General features: G+C 38.9%; 1 protein-coding gene across 1 annotated transcript in view; it reads right to left on the reverse strand.

Annotated features, from left to right (window-relative positions):
- Positions 1–21,365, reverse strand: part of LOC102043819 (protoheme IX farnesyltransferase, mitochondrial) — a 140,118-nt gene that overhangs the window by 74,928 nt on the left and 43,825 nt on the right. The window contains exons 3-5 of the mRNA XM_014309852.2: positions 20,091–20,215; positions 18,294–18,618; positions 11,187–11,311 (exon numbers count right to left, since the gene is read on the reverse strand). Of these exons, the coding sequence (XP_014165327.1) occupies positions 11,187–11,311; positions 18,294–18,618; positions 20,091–20,215 (575 nt within the window). The remainder of the gene's footprint in view (positions 1–11,186; positions 11,312–18,293; positions 18,619–20,090; positions 20,216–21,365) is intronic.

Here is a 21,365-nt window from a genome sequence, read left to right on the forward strand (position 1 = left end):
CGTTAAAAGTTTATATTCTCAGCAGTAACAGAGAATTAAATGTGAAACAGAGACAAAGCCTACTTTTAGATGTAACTAATAATTTCTACACATCCTTCTGCTCTAGATCTCACTGAATAGGGCAGATCTTCCAAAAGCATCCCCAAGCACCACTTCTTCACATTCTCCAGCAACATAAAGAGCCATTTGTGATGTTTCATTTCAAAGCAACTAAGCACTTGGCTCTTTATTCTATTTCTCTCTTTGGGACAAATCAGCCTTTTCTAATAAGCCTTTCCTACCTCTCTTTTTAACCACAAAAAAAAAACAACAAAAAGTTGCACAACCTGTAATAGAAGACACAAAAAAGCCACCCAAGCCCTTGCAGCAAAATCCAGACTTAAAAACTTAGTTTTCCAAGCTAACCTAACAAAAGGTTAGCAGTGACAGCAGCAGAAGTAAAGATTTTGAGAGTCAAGCGACTGCAGTGGCTGGACGTTTGGATAGAAAAGCTATTTGCTGTCTATTACCTTTAATTTTCAGTAGCACTTTGTTAGGGATGGGATTTGTTGAGGGTTTCAGTTTCTGGTTGTTAGGGATTTTTTTTTTCTATAACTTGTGTTCAGTTTTTATGTCTCAATGTAATTCAAGTGGTCAGTAGCAAAACTGAAACTGAAAAATAAACAAAGCAAATCACAAAGATATCAAATGAGACATAAGCACCATCACCAAAACCTTGACATCCAAACCTCTTGGAGCGAGGAGCTGCACTGTAACTGCACTGTTTGAAGAATCACAGTCACAGAATATCCTGAGTTGAAAGGGAGACACAAGAATCATGGAGCCCTGGCCCTGCACAAACACCCCAACAATCCCACTCCATGCCTGAGATGTTGTCCTAACACTCCTGGAGCTCTGGCAGTCTTGGGGCCATGACCATTCCCTGGGAAGCCTGTTCATTTCTAACTTGCCTTTTCCTAAATTTTCTCATTCTTGTTTTCAAGAGACACTAAATAACCATCTCCTAAACATCTTCTCCCAACCAGTTGTGTTTTTACAGCCCTTCATGACACTGCCCCACTGTCACCTACTTCATGCGACTCAGAATTATGACATTGTAATAATTATGACATTGTAATAATACTATTGATTTATTCTTGCACAGTCCTGGCACAAAACCAGCTCTACTTCAACCCTAGTCCAAGTTAATTCCAGATATGACCAGAGCTATGGAATCACATCTGCATGATGACTTTAACAAAGTTTGTGCTTTACAGGTTATTAATTTTCTCTGACTCCAGCAGTAACTCTAATAAAATGCTTGAAATCTCCCTACAAAACTTGCACTGCTTATAAGCCTCTCCATCACCTCTTGGCCCCACTTCAAAAGAAACTTTAGAAACATCCAGATCAGTAGGGAGTTGAAGTCAACTGTCATTTTACAGGGGAGACAAGAATGATTTCCACAAGGAGTGGTCCTTGCCCTGAAGACTTTAATCAGGGATGAAGAACGTGAACTCAACACAAAGATCACAGTCCAACATCTCCCCATTACAGCTGGAACTCTGCCAGGTGATATTCTCCATTTGTCCCTTCCAAACACAGCTCTGCTACTTACCCTCACACCAACAGGAACCTTCCTCACTGAGGAAAACTCAGCTGAGAAGAAGGAGACTGCCTGAAGCAGGGCTGGCTCTGCTGCACACTCGGGCTGCCAGGAAGAGGCCAAGAATCATGGTAACAAAACTTTGGCAGTCAGGCTGTAACCAGCACAAGCAGCAAGAGAAACACAGCACAGACTTCCCTTCATTGTAACTTTATTTTCTATTCCCAATTCTGCTCCCTTGCTGCCTAAAGCCATTTCAGATAAACACTTTTATAATGGATGCCCTTCAAAGATAATATTTTGCTTTTAATGCCCTTTAATAAACAAAAGGCATTCCAAGCCTTTAAGCAGCTTGTAAAAGGTTATTATTTTTAAAAGTACCTAACTTCAGAACATAAAAATTAGTTTCAGGCTGAACTATCCAGCCTGCTCTCAAATGCCAGCACCTTTATAGTACTCTCTGAAGTTACAACAGATTGTCATGTCTCTGTTGGGAGCACCAACATAAATCTTGACTGTAATAAGAAGTCTTAAAAGGAGAACTATACGGACATATTTTCATCTTCTAGAAGTCTGGTTTACTTCAAAAATTTACATAATCTATACAGATCCAGGCAGAGTTAGCCTTTAGTGACCCAAGAATACCAAACCTCCGAGATTTGCAGACATGTCTGGTTTAAAGTCAAAGCTTATATTATTAAACTGCTATAACTCTCCATCCACATGTCCCATTTTATTTCTTGTCCTAGTTCAATGATACTTCCAACATATCCTGAGCTTTTCAATCTGGATGATGTACCTAATGATTTTGGTATTGAAAACTAACCTCCTCCTTCAGTTTCCATACAGATCTCATAAAAGCCAGAAGAAATGGATTACTGCCCAGAGCTGTGGTACACTTGTTCATTAAAGAGCTTATGCTTAGAATCCTCTTAAAAAGCCACTTAGCGGCAAATGGCTATTCAACACTACAAATAAAAATCTTCTAAAAAACAATTTACTTCAGCTTTCCTTTCATACCAGTGTTATAATCCCTCTTTCCTATGACATGGTGTGCCAAGACCCTCCCTGTCCCTTTTCTGATATCCTACAGGTACCTCTTTTAACTTCTCTCTGTTACAAGCTACAGCAGAGAAAGGGATGATTGGGACACCTGCCTGTCCCAAGCTGTGGCAGATCAGGTCAGAAAAGCAAACATTGCACTACACCTTCCTGTAAGGCCTTGCAGCTTTAGAAAAAATAAGTCAAAAGCCACACAGGACCACTAAATTTCTTGCAGCCCATATAAATGAGCATTTGAGTGCTTGCTCCAGCCCAGGCTTGCAGCAAAGCATGATCAACTCTCTCCTAGGCAGGTCAACTCTTCCAAGTAGAGTGTGGAACAAAGTTAAAAGTCAAAGCAGAGTGAAACTCAAAATTAAGAGAGACAACAGTCATGGAAAATTAAAGCAAGAGGACTTTTACTGAGTTTTACTGCACATAAGTCCTTTCCTAAAAAGACAAAGTAGAATCTGAACTCATGGTATTTATGTAATATTTTTTAACTATGGAAATTGAAGAGAACCCTAAAATAGTTCAAAAGGAAAAGGACTACAAGAATGCTCTGGATTTGTGTTTCAATGAGCTATTCTCCAAAGAAATGGTATCAGTAGGCTGTTTCAGGGATCAGGAAATAATTTTCCTTAACCCTTCTGAGTCATTGATGCTACCTTTCCTACAGCACGTACACTAGGTCCTGTATTTCTGTTTCTGAAACTGTCAGGAGTCTAATTCAAGGGAATATACAGGTTGAATACGGCACCATTTAAATTACAAAAAGAAAATTACATTTCACTACTTATCTAATAAGGTTAGAATTTAGTACTTGCACTGCTAAAGGAATTCTGAACTATTTGGAAATGTCAAAACATGTACTTATAGACTGGCAAAAAAGAATAGTTATTTTCACTCTTCTAAGCTTATAAAGGCAATACCCCTATAGATCAAAAGGCCGGATAAATCTCATTAAGCATTAGGTTTTCCCTTTTGTCTAGTCCTCTCTTCACATTCCCTCATTTCAGCCCTTTGAAATTCCTTTGTTCTGCATGTGATCAGGATTTCCAGGGAAAATCTGGCATTGGATGTAAAGGGAACCCCATGCCACTGAAATATTCCTGACAATTCATCACTTGATCAATTATTTCTTTCTTACCCCCTACCTTGCTTGCACCCAGTATTTCCACAGAACCTGTGAGTGTGGTGCAAATGATCCCATTGCACCCAAATGCATCATCTTGAGGATCTCTGGATGCACAGAAGTTAACAGGATTCTGAAGCTGGCACCCAAAAGTTCCAGTCCATCACATTGGTATTTCAGAATAACAGGAGTCTGTTCATTCCCAGCCCATGTCTATCATCAACACCTGTGCAGATGAAAGGACGGTTTCAGATGGAGAGAAAACAGAGGACCAGGAGGCCATTTCCCTTGCTCTGTCCAGCAGGACAAAGGGGACTGCAGTCCCTGCACTGACATCTCCAAAAATTCCCCTTTACCACCCTACCACCTTGCCAGTGTTCATTTAGGAAATCAACTGCTCATCAGAAATGCAACCAGGGGGAGCACATACTTCGTGCATTCACCAAAAATTGTCTTTATCAAATCAGGAGCAGGACGGTCCATAAAAAAGGGGGCACAACACTAAATTCATTTTTTTATCCACTGTTTATGTCATTGTTGGATTTTAATATATATGAGAGGCAACACAGGAGTAAGAATCAAACTCTACTAAAATACAAAGCTTTATGCTAATAAAGAGAGCCACAGAGGGCAGGAAAGTAGTAACAAAGGTGTCATTATACTCATTTTCATTGTCTTTGCTGAACATCACAGAAGTGACTGGAGTCTAAGTCCTTAAGGATCATGTGAATCCATCCACTTTAAGACTCTTTGCCTACCATACTCACACAATATGCATGTGAGCAAAGAGAATTTCTTTCAACAGTGATATGCATTAATTTATAATATTTTTAAGATCTTCTATCATGCTTCAGTTGTAGGTCAAATGATTCATGCTTTGCAAAGATAATCTTTGCATTTAAAATTTATCAGTCCTTCAGAGGTTGATTCTCATTAGTGCTCATCATTCTCACTGCTCATGAAATACATCCTCACAAGCTGAGTTAGTCCTACTCCATATCAATGATTCCACCATACTAACTTGATCCAACCGTTGCAATTATGAATCCTCTGTTGGAGCTGTAAGTTATGATCTTCAATGACCACTAATGAAGACTGCCTAGCAGTTAAAATATCAAAGCAGCATATATCAACACACTTTAGAGAATGAGATATACTTTCCGTGTTGGACTTTTCCTACATTTATTATCCACTGTAAATTACATCCCAGGCTGCCTCTGCCACTGACAGTCCTGAAGTGTAGAGTTCAACACCAGGTTTTAATAACCCCTCCTGCCAGTTGTTTGATCACTGGTGGGAATGGGGAGGGGGCGCAGATGAAAGGCCAGGCAGCTCCCGCAGGCTATCAGTTCAGTCAAAACAAAGGGACTTCAGAGAGAGACAGAGCTCCATCAGGTGTGAATCCCAAATGAGCAACTGGGAGTGTGGGAGTGTGGCCTGACTGAGTTGACTGACACTGCGAGTGTCATTCCCAGGAAAAGGGTAAGTGCCTGCCAGTGGGATCATTCCAGAGGCAGGAGGGGAAATGTGCTAAAGCAAAAACCTTGGAAAGTAATTTTGGACTATTTGTAAATCACTTCTATCATTCAACTATATCATTTTTACATACATTGTATGGAGAAAATCTCGTTGGCATTTAAAATGAGTCCTCTCATTCCAACGTGACAGTGCAGTTATCTGTGAGGGGAAGGAGCAAAAAAATAAATTTTCAGAGATTTCAACATTGGGCAAGAAAGAACTTTGAGGAGTTAACTTAGCAAAAACCTCCTGCACTCAGTGGAGGTGGGTTGCATGATCTAAGGTCAGCTCCTCCAACTTGGAGCAGAGCATATGATTAGCATTAGCATCAGAATAAAAAGTTCTCACTCCATGGATATTCAATAAAATACTTCTTTGGTAAGAGAAGTTTGGCACAGAGATAATGCCAAAAACACAGCTGGTTTTGGGGAACAGAACTATTGCTGCTCTCTTTTGTGTTGAATTTCTTTACTGGGATTAAAAAGAAAGGGAACAGAGGGATCAGAATCATGCTATTTTTATTTTCCACTTCATCAATAATCCAGGCATCTATCACTAGCCACCACTTTCTATGTATTACTATAACCCTTGGGGTGGTGGGTTTTTTCTTGTAAAGGAGTTCTTAAAACTTTTTGTTTCTTTTCTTTTCTTTTTTCTTTTTTTTTTTTAATTGGGCAGCAGGTCAAGGGGAGGTATTCTGCCCTTCTGCTCTGCTGAGGTGAGACACCACCTGGCAAGCTGTCTCTGGCTCTGGGGCCCCAGTACAAGAAAGATGTGGAGCTGCTGCTGGAGCAAGTCCAGAGGAGGCCGTGGAGATGCTCCAAGGGCTGGAGCACCTCTGCTCTGGAGACATGGAGACAGGCTAGGAAAGGTGAGAGTGTTCACTTGGAGAAGTGTTCACCTGACCACTTACAAATTTCCATCCTCATTGCAGTCTTTCTTAAAGAAGATGGGTAAGATGAGGACAGATGTTTTTAGCAAGGCCTGTTCTGACAGGACAAGAGGTGACGGTTTCAAAACTCAAAAGACAATAGATTTAGACTAGATAAAAGAAGACCTGACTTTATTTTTTTTTTCAATGAGGATAATCCAGTGAGTGGCTTGACAGCTGGAGGAAAGGCTGCTCTATTTTTACTTTATTCAGCCTTGTGCAACATCCAAATGACCTTCTTAGTTTGTCTTACACCAAAGATCACATACAGGTTCCCTGGGCTGGTAACCGAACTCAAACCCCAAATTTCACTCCACTATTCTAACAACAACCCATCCTTCTCACTCCTTACAGCTACACTTCTAAGGAATCACCACTGTCAGGAGAACAGCCATCAGATCAGACCCTGAAGGGACAGGGATGTTAACTTACATTCGTTCTCTCATGCTGGATAACATATTTACAGTATTCCTCATTTTCAGCTCTTTAACTTCAGCTAAGATATTCAGCCCAGTGTACTTCCTTGTCAAGGCACCATCAGTCAAACCCAAGCACATAATTTTATCTCTTGGTTACTAAATTCAAGCCACTTTAAACATCCTGCTTTCATCTTTATAGTTCTCTCCCACTTTTTAACCATGCTGCAGTTACAGAAGAATGTACTTGACATATAAAATGTGCACGTGATTTCCTTAACATTTTAATGCTGTGTATTGTGTTGTAAACATCTCTTCATGTTTTATCTCCTTCTCCATAAATCAGAGGTGACTATCTTAGAAGTCTCAAAAATGACATGTTTTCTCTCTAATATAAATGTAAGCCTCTACTCCTTGAATCTTGAGTGAGCTTTCAAAAATCAAAAAAGAGAGCTATGAAAAAGCAAAATATTATTAACTAACTTAATATAAATTTCTCCCACTCCATTTCTACGACAGCCTGGAGTATGGCAAAAAAAGAAGTTATAAAATTAGTCTTCACTACTCAGAAAGCCAAGGGTTTACTTAATTTATTTGTAACTTATAAGCAACAACACTAAAGCATTTATTTGTTTGATTCAAGATTAATATGCAGTGTTTACAAGATGAAACCCCAGAATATATTTCCATTTTCTTACCATAACTGCAACTAATAAGACTGATTCCTTATGAGATTTTCTGGAGGTTTTGGCTAGCTTAGTAATGTTACAGACACAATGTATCTCAATCCACTCCTTGGTAAATACATCAAGTGATTTTTTTTAAATCAAAACCTACTGTAAAATAACGGTTATTTTTAAAAGACAGAATACCAATAAAGAACACCTGTCTGAAATAATTTTAAGTTACTTCAATGATGGAAAAAATAAAGAATGCTGTTAGAACGAGAGGGAAAAAAGACAAAAGGCTTTTTAGCAGGTGGGACTGAGAAGTGGTGACATGTTGTAGTACAGTTCCGAAGGGCCGGAGGACATAACGTGGTGTTGGATGATACGGAAGAGAACCAGGGAGCACCGGCTCTGGGAGCCACTGCAATGCTGGATTAGGTGTGAGGTACGACTCTGAAGTATTGTCATAGGAAGGAGTGAGGCAGAGGCAGAGACACCGGTGGAGGACAAGAGAAATAAAACACTATCTGTTCTCTGGCACCTTCCCATAGGAGATTCCTCCCTCACAGCCCACAGACCCAACACACTCCAAGGGAAAACTCAAGGACCCTCTGATGTTTATCCAGATCCCCAGAATTCATAGCATTTTCCACCAGCCCGAGTCTGTTTCTCTACTGTTTCTCTGTTTCTCTTCTGTCTGTCATAAATTATACCAAGATACTTTTCTTGACATTTTCTAAACAAATGTCTCTAGAATGACCTTGCTGTATTGCAGGCACCACACCTCCCTTTTTTATTTTTTGTCTGTATTTTCCAATACAACTTTTTCACTCTCAAGTCACAAAACAATAAATCACAAGCTCCTTAAAAATCATCGTCCGATTTCACAGAACCACCATCAAAATGCATTCTTTCTATTTTTCTTGGAAAGTAATGCCACAATTTATAATTTGTGAATTGTGAAACTTTTTTCTAAACACACAGCTGGATAAATATTCAGACTGTCTTTCTATAAACAATGAAAAAATATAAAGTTGTTGATCTGCACCGTCGATCTGTTTTTTCTTGTTAAAAAAAGTGAAAGTGGGGCAAGGATCTCCACTTAAGCACATTTTTTGTAACTTTCTGTCTCTTGCAGGCAGGAAAAAGTAATTTTAAAGTATGGCATTCAATCATCTGAAAACAAGGAGGAAGTGATAATTAGAAGATTGTTTCAGACCAACTTTGTAAAGAAATAAAACACAATGTTTTGGTGTCTGTGTATGACTTACCACAGGCCTAGCTCCAACCCCAGAACTTAACTCAACTTAGTTAATTCAGCTTAAGGCACTGGGGGTAAAACTGTCTCAGCTCCTACGAGATTGCTAAAATCAAGTAGTTGAGAAAAGAAAAAAAAAAGAAAACAACAAAACTCCCTCAAACTTCAGAACCTGACCACTTACAAGTTTCTATCAATACTTCTATGAATTTTACAGAATCTTCAGCACACTGTCACGGGACCAGGCCCCTCATATCCTGTCCTAAATCACAGGGAAGAATCTTACACAATTCACACTTCACCTTCCCACGACATATGAGGGGACTGTAAATTGTGCACATAGATTTATCAGAGAAATGAGGAGTGGGAAAGATGAGTTGCCCTTAAAGATGTACAGATTTATAGCAATTTGGGAAGCGGAAAGACGGTTATCATATAAAAAGGTCCTTAAGGGACAGAGAGGAGCAACAGGGGAAACATGAGTCATGAGCTGCCAGAGAAGTAGATGCGTATGGGGAGCAATGGACAGAGCAAAGTAGCAATAAAGGAAGTTCCAAGTCAAATGTGCTCCTTCCCAACGGTCAAGATGGATTACCCAAGCTTTAAGTATTTACGGAAAATTAAATTCCCAGCCAATTCAGACACAGTAACACCGGGAAAAAGACACTCAATGACCGAAAGGATCCATTGATAAACAGATCACCAAGCACAGCTCTTTCCTTTTGCTGCCTTACCAACTCTGCTCCTTTTTTTTTTTTTTAGTAGGAGTAATCTGCCTTCAAGGTCTCTCTGCACAGGAAAGTGGGTCAATATGAACGAGTGTGAAAATTTAAAATGTTCAGCTGAAATTGTGAAAGGCAGTTTGACACACCGTGAGGCTGGAGTAACTTGCAGTGAGTAAAGAGTGAATTACAAGACCCAGTACAAAGTTATTGCACTCCTCTTAACTCCTCTTAACATCCCCTTAACTTCCCTTTACTATCCCAAGCGTCCAATTCCAAATTACAGCACAGAATTCCTGTACTTCTGAGTATTTCAAGAGTTTAAGAAATGGCTTCCAAGAGTTTAAAAAGTGCCTGCTTTTGGGACAAAATACAATGAGCAATACATGGAAGCTGAAGACAAAGAAAATCAGTTACTTGTGTGGGGATGTCACCTCTCAGAAGATCTAGGAAAACCTCAAGACAAGTTGCACAGGAGTCTCTAGATAAGCCATCATTAATTCTCTTCATCCAGTAGTATCCACATCAAAAGTGAAGGCACATATGACAGTAAATATTTCAAAGGATAACCCATAAATTTATTTTTTAATATTAAAAAGGTAGTAAAGGAAAAAAGGGAGGAAAAAAGGGTACATCCAAAATTATATCAAAACCCAGCAAAACTTCACCTTAGTTATGACAGCCTTTCTTCCCAGCCTTTGTGTGAAAAATATGTACATGATAACTAAATGTATTCTTCAGAAAATAGCGTGACTTATTTAAAATTATTTTTCAAGGATATTTATGGGTTTCCAAATTAGGCAAGCTACATAAACATTTCCAAGCAATTAAACATCATGCATCGTCCTTCCCATTTTGCAGAGAAAACAGAGTTAGCTGCCTGCCCCAGTTTTAAGCTCAGTGAAAGAAACACTAAAACCTGTAAAAACAGTAAATAGGACTTACTCCAGGCTGAGCAAAATGTGTGCTGATGGGTGCAATCCTGAAAAACACACCACATGTCTACAACTGAGGTGTTACAAGGTGTAAACATCAAAGAGCCCAACCCAACCAAGTTGACTCCAGAGTGTGGATCCCAGGAAACCTCCATTACTGGAGTTCCAGGAATCACAAGTGGTTGCTGAAACCATGAAGTGCTGTCTATAGTGGCACTGCTGCTGCTCCTTCTTTTTCCAGGCCACATTTACAACTGAAAGTGACCATAGCTACTACACTTTGAAACATGGTTCAGCACCACAAGTTTTACAACCTGTTCACTAATTAGGCTTTCCTTTGGGAGAGCCTAAGAGCCACTGTGCTTCACAACTGAATGCAGGAGAGCCAAGATCAACATCAAGCTCCACAGGCATGTTGACACACACAGGGAAGCTCAAGTTCAGGCACCTGGAACATCTCTGGCATGGGACAACTTCCACAAAATGGAGGTTCCCAGTTCATTTTGCAGATGTGCCGGAGATACCATGATCCCAGCCTGGACAAAATCCCACTGAAGCCCCATTATAGATGTTTTAAGTGGATCTGAGCCACTCTTAAGACAGATCCAATAAGGTCATACAGTAACACAACTGAAGAATCTAGCCCATAAGGCTGGAGCCCCACTGGCTATTCTTACACTCCAATTACCCAGTTCTTCCAGTCATTTCCAGGGACCCAGGCTTGGGTATTACCAAGATAAACATTATTATTGTGAGGCTTAAAACCTCATCAACTCCATTCTGTATAAACAAACTGTGCCTAGCAACTCTACTTGAATTCTCAGGCATATATTACTTTTATGGTGTCAGTTTTAGCAGCTCAGAGCTCAGGCAGCAGCTGAAGGCACAGCACTCCCGGCCACCCAGTCACACTTCTGGCAGCGTTTCAGAAGCCAGGATGACACCAGTTTGCTGTAGAGATGAAGAGATGGACTGACCTGATTGATGGAGTTGGCAGCACAGGATGCCAGGCCGGTTCCAAGGGAGGCAAGCAGGAAACAGGTGAGCTCAAAAGGGACTGGGGCCATGGCAAAGCCAGCGGACGCGGTGCTGACAACCAGAGCTGCAACGCAAGTGAGAGCACAGTTCAAAGCATCAACAAGAAACCATCTTTGTACATAACACTAGAGTTATGGCTTTCAAACCCTGAAAAAACTCTTGTGCAGATTAACTTTTTGCTATCTTTATGGTTCACACTAGCTCCAGGAACTGGGTACAATTAATACAAACACTGTACATAAAGAAATCAAAAATGAACTGCCAGAAATGAAATAAGAAACCCAAAAGCAGCAGCACATTAACAGAAGATGTGAGGATACAACTTGTGTCTCTGTATTCCCAATTTTATGGATTTGCTACGGGACCAAACTGCCCTACACAACATGCACAGGACAGATATTTGTTCCAGTAACTCACACATGACTGCAAAGTCTAATACAGAAGAAAAAAGAGTAAAAAAAAAATCCCACACTGAGGTACATGCTTTGTATCAAATTATAGCAGGAATTTAAGCAGTGCAGAGTCAAAAAGAGATTTGGGGCATGTAGCTGCAGTAGTTTCACTGCACAATCTCTGTTCCCACTGCTTCTATTTGACATGCCCACTTTGGGCTGAAAGAACAATTATATCATCACAGAGACCCAACAAGACTTAATGGCCTCAAAATTAGAGTTGATTCATAAAAAATCCATTTCAGTTTTTTCATGCAACATTGTAACTTTAGTACAGTACTGCAAATCACATCCTTAAAATAAAAATTACCCAAGCTTTAATCCCAATATTGTAATTAGCCAAATAATAGGTCTCAAAAGCCTCACTTTTGGCAAGAAATAGTATGATATGACAAATACTATGAAAGTCAGCACACTTATGGAACATCTCGCTCGTAACCTTGAACCTTACAATCTGAAATTATTAGTTATTAAACAAAAGGTATTTAAAGTATGTTCTGATGTAGTTGCATGCTTCAGACTTCAGCTATTTTAAATCAAAGCAAAAAAATTTTCTTATCTTCCTGATTCCTATGAAGTCTCCTTTTTGTCTGAAGTTAAATGACAAATAAATAATCTTGCTGACTGAAAATACCTGGATTATCTATTAAGCAGCACTACTTGGGATGAAATAACAAATGTCATGGCAGAGACCTGCCAGTAAGGATGCACATGCAAAGTGCTCATTTCAAGAACTGTGCCTGCCTAAGAACCTTAGGATTTAATCCTCAAAACGCAGTGGAGAAAACTTGCTGTTCATCAAAACTTTTCTCCAAGTATTAAAATCCACTGATGGCTGAATATTATTATAATAATATGCATATTATAATAAGTATTAATTATATAGCCTTGTTACGGATTCACAGGCTACTTCTACAATACAGTGGATCTATGACAGAACTTCACCCTTCTGAGCAGCTCTGAAAGAATCACAGACTCTGCTACCTCACCAGACAAATGAACATGAAGGTACTGATCATTCAGAAAGACTATATCTTATTTATTATATAATTACAACACTATGTTAATTTCCAAACTCTTGAATCCTCCTTAGGAATGCACAAAAAACCACAAAATGCATTGGTACAACTGAGAAAGTTCAAAAAATGCACTGAAAATGACAGTGAACAGCGGCATTTGCATTTCCAAGAGTGATTACATTCTTTTTTTTTTTTTTTTGCATAATAAATCACACGCTCGCTTCTAGACAAGAATTTAATTAAAACTTATCTTAGAGAGCACTTTACACCAATTTATTAGGGGAAAACACCAACTCATTTACTGGAGAAGAAAGGTAGAATGGATTGGCAAACAGTCAGCGTAACATTACCACTACCCTGACCCCAAAGAAATTCCAACACTGTACAGTTACAACACTAATTAAAGTCCCCATTGATTTCTCCAGATTAATTTTAGCCAGTCATTTGAGCATGACTTATCAGGATCTCATTTAAAAAGGCTGCAGTACATCCTCTCCCATATCTCATTAAAGCAGGTACTTTTTCTTGTTTGGGCAGGGTTTGCACACCAGGCATCCCCTGCTTTCCTCATCGCCAAGATATTCCAATACAACACATTAGCAGTAAATAGGAAAATGCTCCCTTTGGATTGGAAAGTTTATTTTCTTTAACTGTGGAAGCAATAATTTACTCTTCAACTTCCCTCATGGAGGAAAAGTGTATTTAATTGAGATCACATCAAGGGAATGAGGTCACTGACTCTGTGTTTTTTAATCCCTGTTAGTTTAGTGCATTAGGGGCCAAATTAATTTCACCTTATTGCATAATAGATGGAATCGATCCTTTCAAGACTTGTTGATGGGAGATGGCATTATACACGCTCTTCAAAAAGAAGCCAAGATTTAAACTTATGATCTCAGCCTAAGCCTTATTTTCAGTCTTTTAAACATTTTTAGCTTTAACAAAAATTAACAGCGGACATTTGTCTCCCACATCAATGTAGATGAAAAAGAAAATGCTAATGGACTGGTGACAAAGAGTGAATTATAATGTTTCTGGCATAAAAACACAGTCCAAAAGTTTAGTGTGTTCTTTACATTCCTTTTCCACTTCATCACAATGTGCTCTGCCTATATAAATCCTTTGTATTTATAGCATGTGAATCATTATGCCATATTTTGTTTACCTACTATTAAAAAGTAGCCAAGGCAAAATAAAAGCACAGAAAGCCAAAGCAAATCAATCCTGCTCTGGAATTCCCTTCTACTCCTGTACTGGTGATATATCAGTACATAAAGAAGGAGAAAAGCAAATGCAGTTTTACTTTTTTTTCAACAAACAATTTCACTGCTCTACTGCAAAAGTTTCTATAGCCCTTAAAAGAAAGTTGCTTCCCAAAAGCTGAAGAAATATTCCTTCCTGAGTTTTCACACTTCGGTTTCTGGAAAGCCAACTGTAGCAGCAGTATTTAGAGATCCCCACCCTACCAACATGTCCTTTGTAAACCCAGGTTTGTTTGGGCACATCAAAGTTTTGATACAGATTACAACCTGCACATTAATAAAGGCCACGCTCCTGAAGCAAATTTAAACCTGGGACAATCATTTGAAACAAGTCTGCACCAAATCATGCAAAATTCAAGTGCAATATTACAAACAGAGCAGATAACCTCTTACCATCAAACAATTTTAAAATACTTTGCTAAAAATGAACTGTAATAATGGTTTATTTTAATTTCATTTACTTTTCTTGTAGCACAGAAAACCAATTGCCAGAATGCTTTAGTTTCTTTGATGGGATAATAGTTACTGGTTTAATAATCACAAAAGGACTACTGTGACAAGTATATTAAATGTATTTAGAACTGTTAATAAAGGCAAACTAGCAATAATCAGAACAGTAACAACCAGTAAATATTTTTCAAAGTTTCTGGCTATACTGAAGGCTTCATTTAAAGAATAAATGCTATTATTCCAGAATCAACTGGGAACATAGAAGACCTCCACTAAAGTAAATGCATTTTTTTACTATAGCATCTATTACCAGACTTTCAGCCTACAAACACAACACAGACCCCTTATTTAGTCATTGTTGCAGTTTGGTAAGCGTCAAGAGTCAGTCTGCAAAACCGGATCTTCATCATCGTGTCACCAATACACAACAGACAAGAGATGAAGTAGGATGTTCACAATCACACCTTTAATCAGTACCAAATATCTCAGGCTTCTGGTTTCAGGTTCAGCACATTTGTGCTAGAGGATCACTATTCCACAGACAGAAATCCATACAGAAGCAATACATCCAAAAAATTCCAGCTGTTTGCTCATACGCACAACAGAATTATTTTCTTATAACAAGATATATGACAAAAATTTCCAGTCTATTCTTCAAAACTGAAAATGCTCAGAAATCAGCATATTTGTCTGCACATGTTGATCCACATGTCAGACAGGTGCTATGTAGTCAGATTCAAGTAGGTTGGAAAAGACCTCCAAGATCATCAAGTCCAGCCTTTGACTGATCACCACCCTGCCATTCGCACCAGGCACCATGTTCAGTCTTTTCTCAAAGACACAAGGTGCTATACATTACAGAATCATGGAATCACTGAATGGTTTGGGTTGCAAGGGACCTTGAAGATCATCTATTTCCAACCCCCTACTGGGGGGGTGGGGGGGGTGTGGAATCTATCCCAGGTTGCTCCAAGCCCCATCAAACCTGGCCTCGAACACTTCCAGGGATGGAACAGCCTGTTCCAATTTAGCTGCTTGTCCTCACAGAAAGACCAACACGCTACAGGAGCAACAACAAGGAAATGTTCACAAACCCTAGAGCGTTATCTAAGGGAATACTCATAATTTTTCATATCATGCTTTCCTCAGTTTGCCCAAACTAAAAACTGAACTTTGATTTTCCTGTGGTTTTACATACAGTTCATCTGAGTTTTCATCTGTAATCCCTGGAGGAAACAGTACTTAAATCTAAACTTGAAGTTAAATTTAAGAAGACGAGACGACCTGAAATTCCTAGTGTGTGCATGCATTATAAATCGCTGGAATTTCCTCTTATTCCCACACCTTCCCTTGTCTCTCTCCTATTTTCAGTTACACAGCAGCTTTAGGATCATGTTAAAAACAATGCATTTATAATTCTGAAAATCTATCAGACAGATGCATTAGCTTTCCAAGTGCCTGGGTGGTAGGATACAGCTGTTCAGAGAGCAGCCAACATAAAACACCACAGAGATGGGAATGGATGGAAATTGAACCCAAAAAGGTAGATTATGTGACATTTAATGAAAAGTTCCCTAATTGTTTTCTATGGCAAAAGAATATAAACAAAAATCTATTCCTGTTTTTAAGGCAGAGTTTCTAATGGCAGAGTCACAAAAGCTGCAGTTTACATGAAGCATGGAAATAGCAAAACTCATTTCCTTTCCAAGGTGAAGTACAGTTCATACTACAAACAAAAAATCTCTTTCCAGCAGCAGCAGGAAAAGAACAGAGCATAAGGCAGTCCCATTTTGGCATCATGCAGAGTTTGTTTTTTTGTTATTTCATACTCTAAAAAGTATAAATAGAGTGTCTGCCAAAAAAACCACACAGGATATGAGATCTATCACAACTTCACGGGTGAAAGGAACTGAGTTGTATGACATTTGCAACTTAAAAACTGACCTCAGAGAATTTATTCTTCTTAAAAAAAAAAATCAAAGAACTACAACACTACAGTCTTTACAGAATATATAATTTGTCTAAATGATTATACAAGTTGTTAGAAATTTTCCTTGCTCTACATATTACACGCAGTCTTATTCCTGCTTATGTCCTATCCTATCCCATGACCAATAAAGAACAACAATAGAACTCTCTTTCTACAAAATCGTCTTCATCCAACTTACTCTTTTACACTTTCCACTTACAAAAAATCTGCACACCAAACACTTAAAGATCACAACGAGAAAAGAGGGTAAGTTTTTTCCTGTATCTCTCTATACATTCTCAATAGATGAAGTTTACTACATTTACCCAGGATCAAGAACTCCTCCAAGCACATGAGAAGACGAAGTTAAACTAAAATCACAGTCCCTTTCCCAACAGGCTTGCAAGCTTGATTAAAAATTGTACAGCTGTTCAGAAATTAGCAGTCAAGCTTACACTTCAAAAGGCACTGACTTAGAAAACAATAGTCCTGAAGGGAATGAAATTCCTTAACCTTTGCCTTCTATACCCTATTTTAAATCCAGAGTGGTGCTTGCATAGTTAAAAGAGGCTACCAGGAACTGTTGAAGAGTTTTGCAGCAACTCTGAGGCCACATAGAAATGTATCTCATGAAATTGTTTTCTCTTGCAAATGACACTCTCCCATCTTGCTGAAGTTGTCGAAACTCCCATTTCAAGAAGCACCAGTAACACTGAGATGTGGTACAAGCACTGAGCTTACCCATCAGCAAACATAAAAAAAAACCCTCAAGTGCTTTCAACAATAGTCAATTTTCTCTCTCTCTGGTCCCTTAATCAGCACAAAATAAATGACCTAAGGCTTTCTAAAAACGATGAGGAAAAAAATTAGGATATGCAAACAAGATCAGTTGTGCCAAACGCAAAACACAAGATGTATCAGAGGAACACAGATGAAAATGCAAATTACCATTACACACTCTATGTGGTCAGCAAGATTTTTCCATAGAAAAACAAACAATGAAAACTCATATATTGCAAGACAAAAAAGTTTTTAAAAGTAAACTGAATTCAGGACATTCATTATAACAAATTTTTAGGGCAAGCAGCAGTCTTGTTATGAGGAATTCACTTGACCGACTGGAGAGCACCCAGGCAAGGACTTAGGAAATTACATTTCTGTTCTTGGACTTTATATCATAGACAAGATGTAAGGCTTTGGTCAGATAATTAGAGCCTCCTTAGAAATAAATGTATACATAGCACTACCTATTGGCAAAGGGGTAATTTATAATTGTCCCTATTGGCAAAGGAGTTACATAAAGTCATTAAGTATTATTACTTGAACAAGACAAAATGCAGTTAAGGCTGCAAGGCAATTGCTTAACAAATTGCCGGTTTGAAAAGACAACACTATCAATGACTGAAAAGTAAATCAGATCTTCTTTTACAAAACTCAATTCGTCAGATTCAAACATTTTCCTCTCTAATATAGGAAACCACTTGGATTATCTTATATTGGGACTTCTAGTGCTAATTTCACAACCAGCAGTACTACAGTGAAAGGTATATAAATAAGACAAAACACTGGAAAACTTAAGCAAGACAACTTCAAATACTGAACACATTATTTGTAAATTCACTTCCTTACCCAGTTTCACTGTAGTCTGTCTACTAACACTTGCTTATTTCCCAGAAACTAGCTGACTCTCATTGTTTTTAAACAAAATTAATGGGAAAACTACTAAATGCTTCCATAAAACAATTTTCCTAGCACATACTTGATTGAAATTGACCCAACTTAGCATCAATAAAGTGGGAATTATCACATGCAAAACTAAACCATACCAGTAACATCCCAAAGAATTCTGCTTCAAGCAGAATGCAGAGAAATGAGAAAAAATGACCAGTAATACCTGTAAGCTTGATTTTGGACAAGCGTGCCAAAATTCCTGGCAAATCATCCAGCCGTAGCTTCATTTCTTTCCATTGTCTGTCTTCCTTGGATTCAGCTCCCCCTGGTATGACCGAGTCTTCAGTTTCTGCAGCTGATTTAATTTCTCTCAACTCATTTCTGCTTGACATCTCAGACCACGACTGATGAACAGGTGAAACTGAGCTGATTTTGTGTACAATCTTTTTTTCCTGATCCAATTGCTGAAGCTCATGAAAAGGAGACACAATTGAATCGGACTTGGGTTTGGCTCGTTGACTGAGGTCTTTGTTGCACTGTGTTACATACTAAATACAATGAGAAATGTTAAAACAAATAGATAAAGATATTTCTGTCCATTTCACTTTATTAACACCAAGAATATTATTACTATTTTATTCTTGTTAGGAGAATTACTTCTATGACACAACTGAGTTAGTCTGAATTTCAGACTTATTTCACACACAGAAAGACTTCTGAAGTTGGCTTAGTTATTACAAAAGCAGCTTTACAACTCACAGCTGAATCAATGTTTATGTAAGCTCAGAAAATTGCATTTGAATGCTTACTTCCCCCCCAATAGCTACAACAGCAAACTCTTTGTTCATATTCAAAACCACCAGGTAATACAACGTAACTTACAACTGATCAATTTCACAGAATAATAAAGGTTGGAATGACCTCCAAGGTCATTGAGCCCAACCTTTGACCAAACAAAATTCACCTTTAAACAGAGAAATATACAAATGCCCACACAACTTCAGTTTCCAAACATAAGTACTAAACTTATGCATATTTATTAAATGAAAAAATTAAAAATATTCCAAAAAAAGACAATCTACTACCTATGATACAAAATCATCTCCCATATTAGTCTATTATTATTTATGCCAAACTTTTTGTTAATTAATTAGACAACAAATTTCAAAGGAACATATATTGAACAATAAATTAGAATAGAGTTGTTTGCTCTCTTTAGAGCTCACAGAATAAACACAGAATAAGAAAAAGAGCATTTATATTCTCTTCTCATATTTTCTTCCCCCAAATATTCTATCTATTTCAAGCACCAGAAGCATAGAAATAAAGAATTTTCAACCAATCCTGATTTCAAGTACACAGTAATAATTACAATGAGGAAGAGTGGTCTGCAACTCTGAATGAGCAATGTGAATACACTTCAAACCAGCAGCACAATTTCAAAAGATTGCTACCATCCACCAGCATATGATACAACTGGTCAAAGAAGAAGATGTAATTTCAAGGGCCTTAATGATAATTACAGCTTATTTAATACCTAAAACTAACAGCACACTGTAAATGTAACCCATTAACTTAATGAGCTCAGGAATTTTGACTCAAATAAACCAATTAACTGAGAACACACCACTTCCACAAGTGAGTTCTATCTACTACTTGTATGACTGCTAGCCAAGATGCGACTTTACTATAAAAAATTACTTTTTTATAAATAACGATTTAAAAATAATTTTATGTCAAGTTTCTCAACAGGAGGTGAGTGCCCTATTTCAAGTGTACAGAAGCCTCCTGTCAAGCAGAGGAGACTTTGCAACACAAGGCACTGTCCTTGCTACAAAAGGTTTCCTCCAGCCGGAGACGTTTTAGGATACCAAGTGCTTTGACTCTGATTTAGTGAAAAATGGAGATGCTTAAAGCTGAGTTTGGCTGATGAGAAAAATTACTCTTATCAACTACCTCCATTTTGACTTATCACATGGGATGAATGAGAATTAGGGGATAGATACACTCCTTGACTTACCATTCGTTTGAGAAAGTTGAAGTACTGAAAAGTAATCAACCTGTTGCTGGCCACATGGTAAAGGTGCACAAACCGGCATGATATCTGCCGTGCACCAGTGTTCCTCAGACGCCACACAAATAACCCTGTTTAACGGAAAACAAAAAAAAAATAACAGCAGATTCCAGTTTCTTCTCTGCCACTGAGTTTGCTTCTAATTGAGACTACAGTGCCTATTTTCAGCTGTGACACAGGACACCCCCACAAATGGGAACCAGGGTCAGGTAACGGAAAATGTTTGTTTCTCCAGGTGAAAGACATGACACTGCAAAATCATGGAATTGTTAAAGATGGAAAATACCTTTAAGATCAAATCTCAGTATTAACCCAGCACAGCCAGGTCCACTACAGAACCACGTCCCTAAGTATTACATCTACATGGCTTTTTAACCCTTACAGGGATGGTAACTCTATCACTGCCCTGGGCAGCTTGTGCCAGTGCCTAACCACCCATTCAGAGAAGAAATTTTGCCTAATATCCAACACAAACTTCCCCTAGCCCAACTTTTGGCTGCTTCCTCTTATCCTGTCCCTTGCTTCCTGGGAGCAGAGCTCAATCTCCACCTAGCTGCACCCTCCTGTTAGGGAATTGTGGAGAATGGGAAGTTCCCCTGAGGCTCCTTTTCTTCAAGCTGAGGTCCCCCAGTCTCCTCAGCTGCCTCTGGTGCTCCAGACCCTTCCTGAGCTCCATTCTCTTCCCTGGACACATTCCAACCCCTCATTTTCTTTCTTATCCCAAGGGGCCCAAAACTAAACTGTAGGGAAGCCCCAATGATTTTGGGTGTTTCTTCCAAATTTCTGAGCACCAGTAAGACGTATTTTCACAGAATATCCTGAGCTGGAAAAGACCCACAAGGATCATCGAATTCAATTCCTGGCCTTTCACAGGACACCCCAACAATCCCACCCTGACCTGGAAAGGGTTCTCTAATCCCTGCTTGAGCTCAGGCAGCCTTGGTGATGGAGCATCATACAATATAATATTGTCCCACATCTATATACACTATCGACAAGATTATCTTGGCAAAGAAGCACTGAGAGGAAGCAGCTGCCATAGGAGAGCCCTAAAGTCAAACACGTGTGGAGGACACACAGCGCAGTGTAGCACACGGAGACGCCCCGCACACGGGGACACCCGCAAACGGAGACACCCCGCTCACGGGGACACCCGCTCACGGGAACACCCACACGCATAGCCTTGCAGGCTCCGGGGACCGCTCCACAGAGCAGCCCCGG

Source organism: Geospiza fortis, unplaced genomic scaffold (genome assembly GCF_000277835.1).
Source record: "Geospiza fortis unplaced genomic scaffold, GeoFor_1.0 scaffold485, whole genome shotgun sequence".
In the NCBI taxonomy this organism is placed as follows: Eukaryota; Metazoa; Chordata; class Aves; order Passeriformes; family Thraupidae; genus Geospiza; species Geospiza fortis.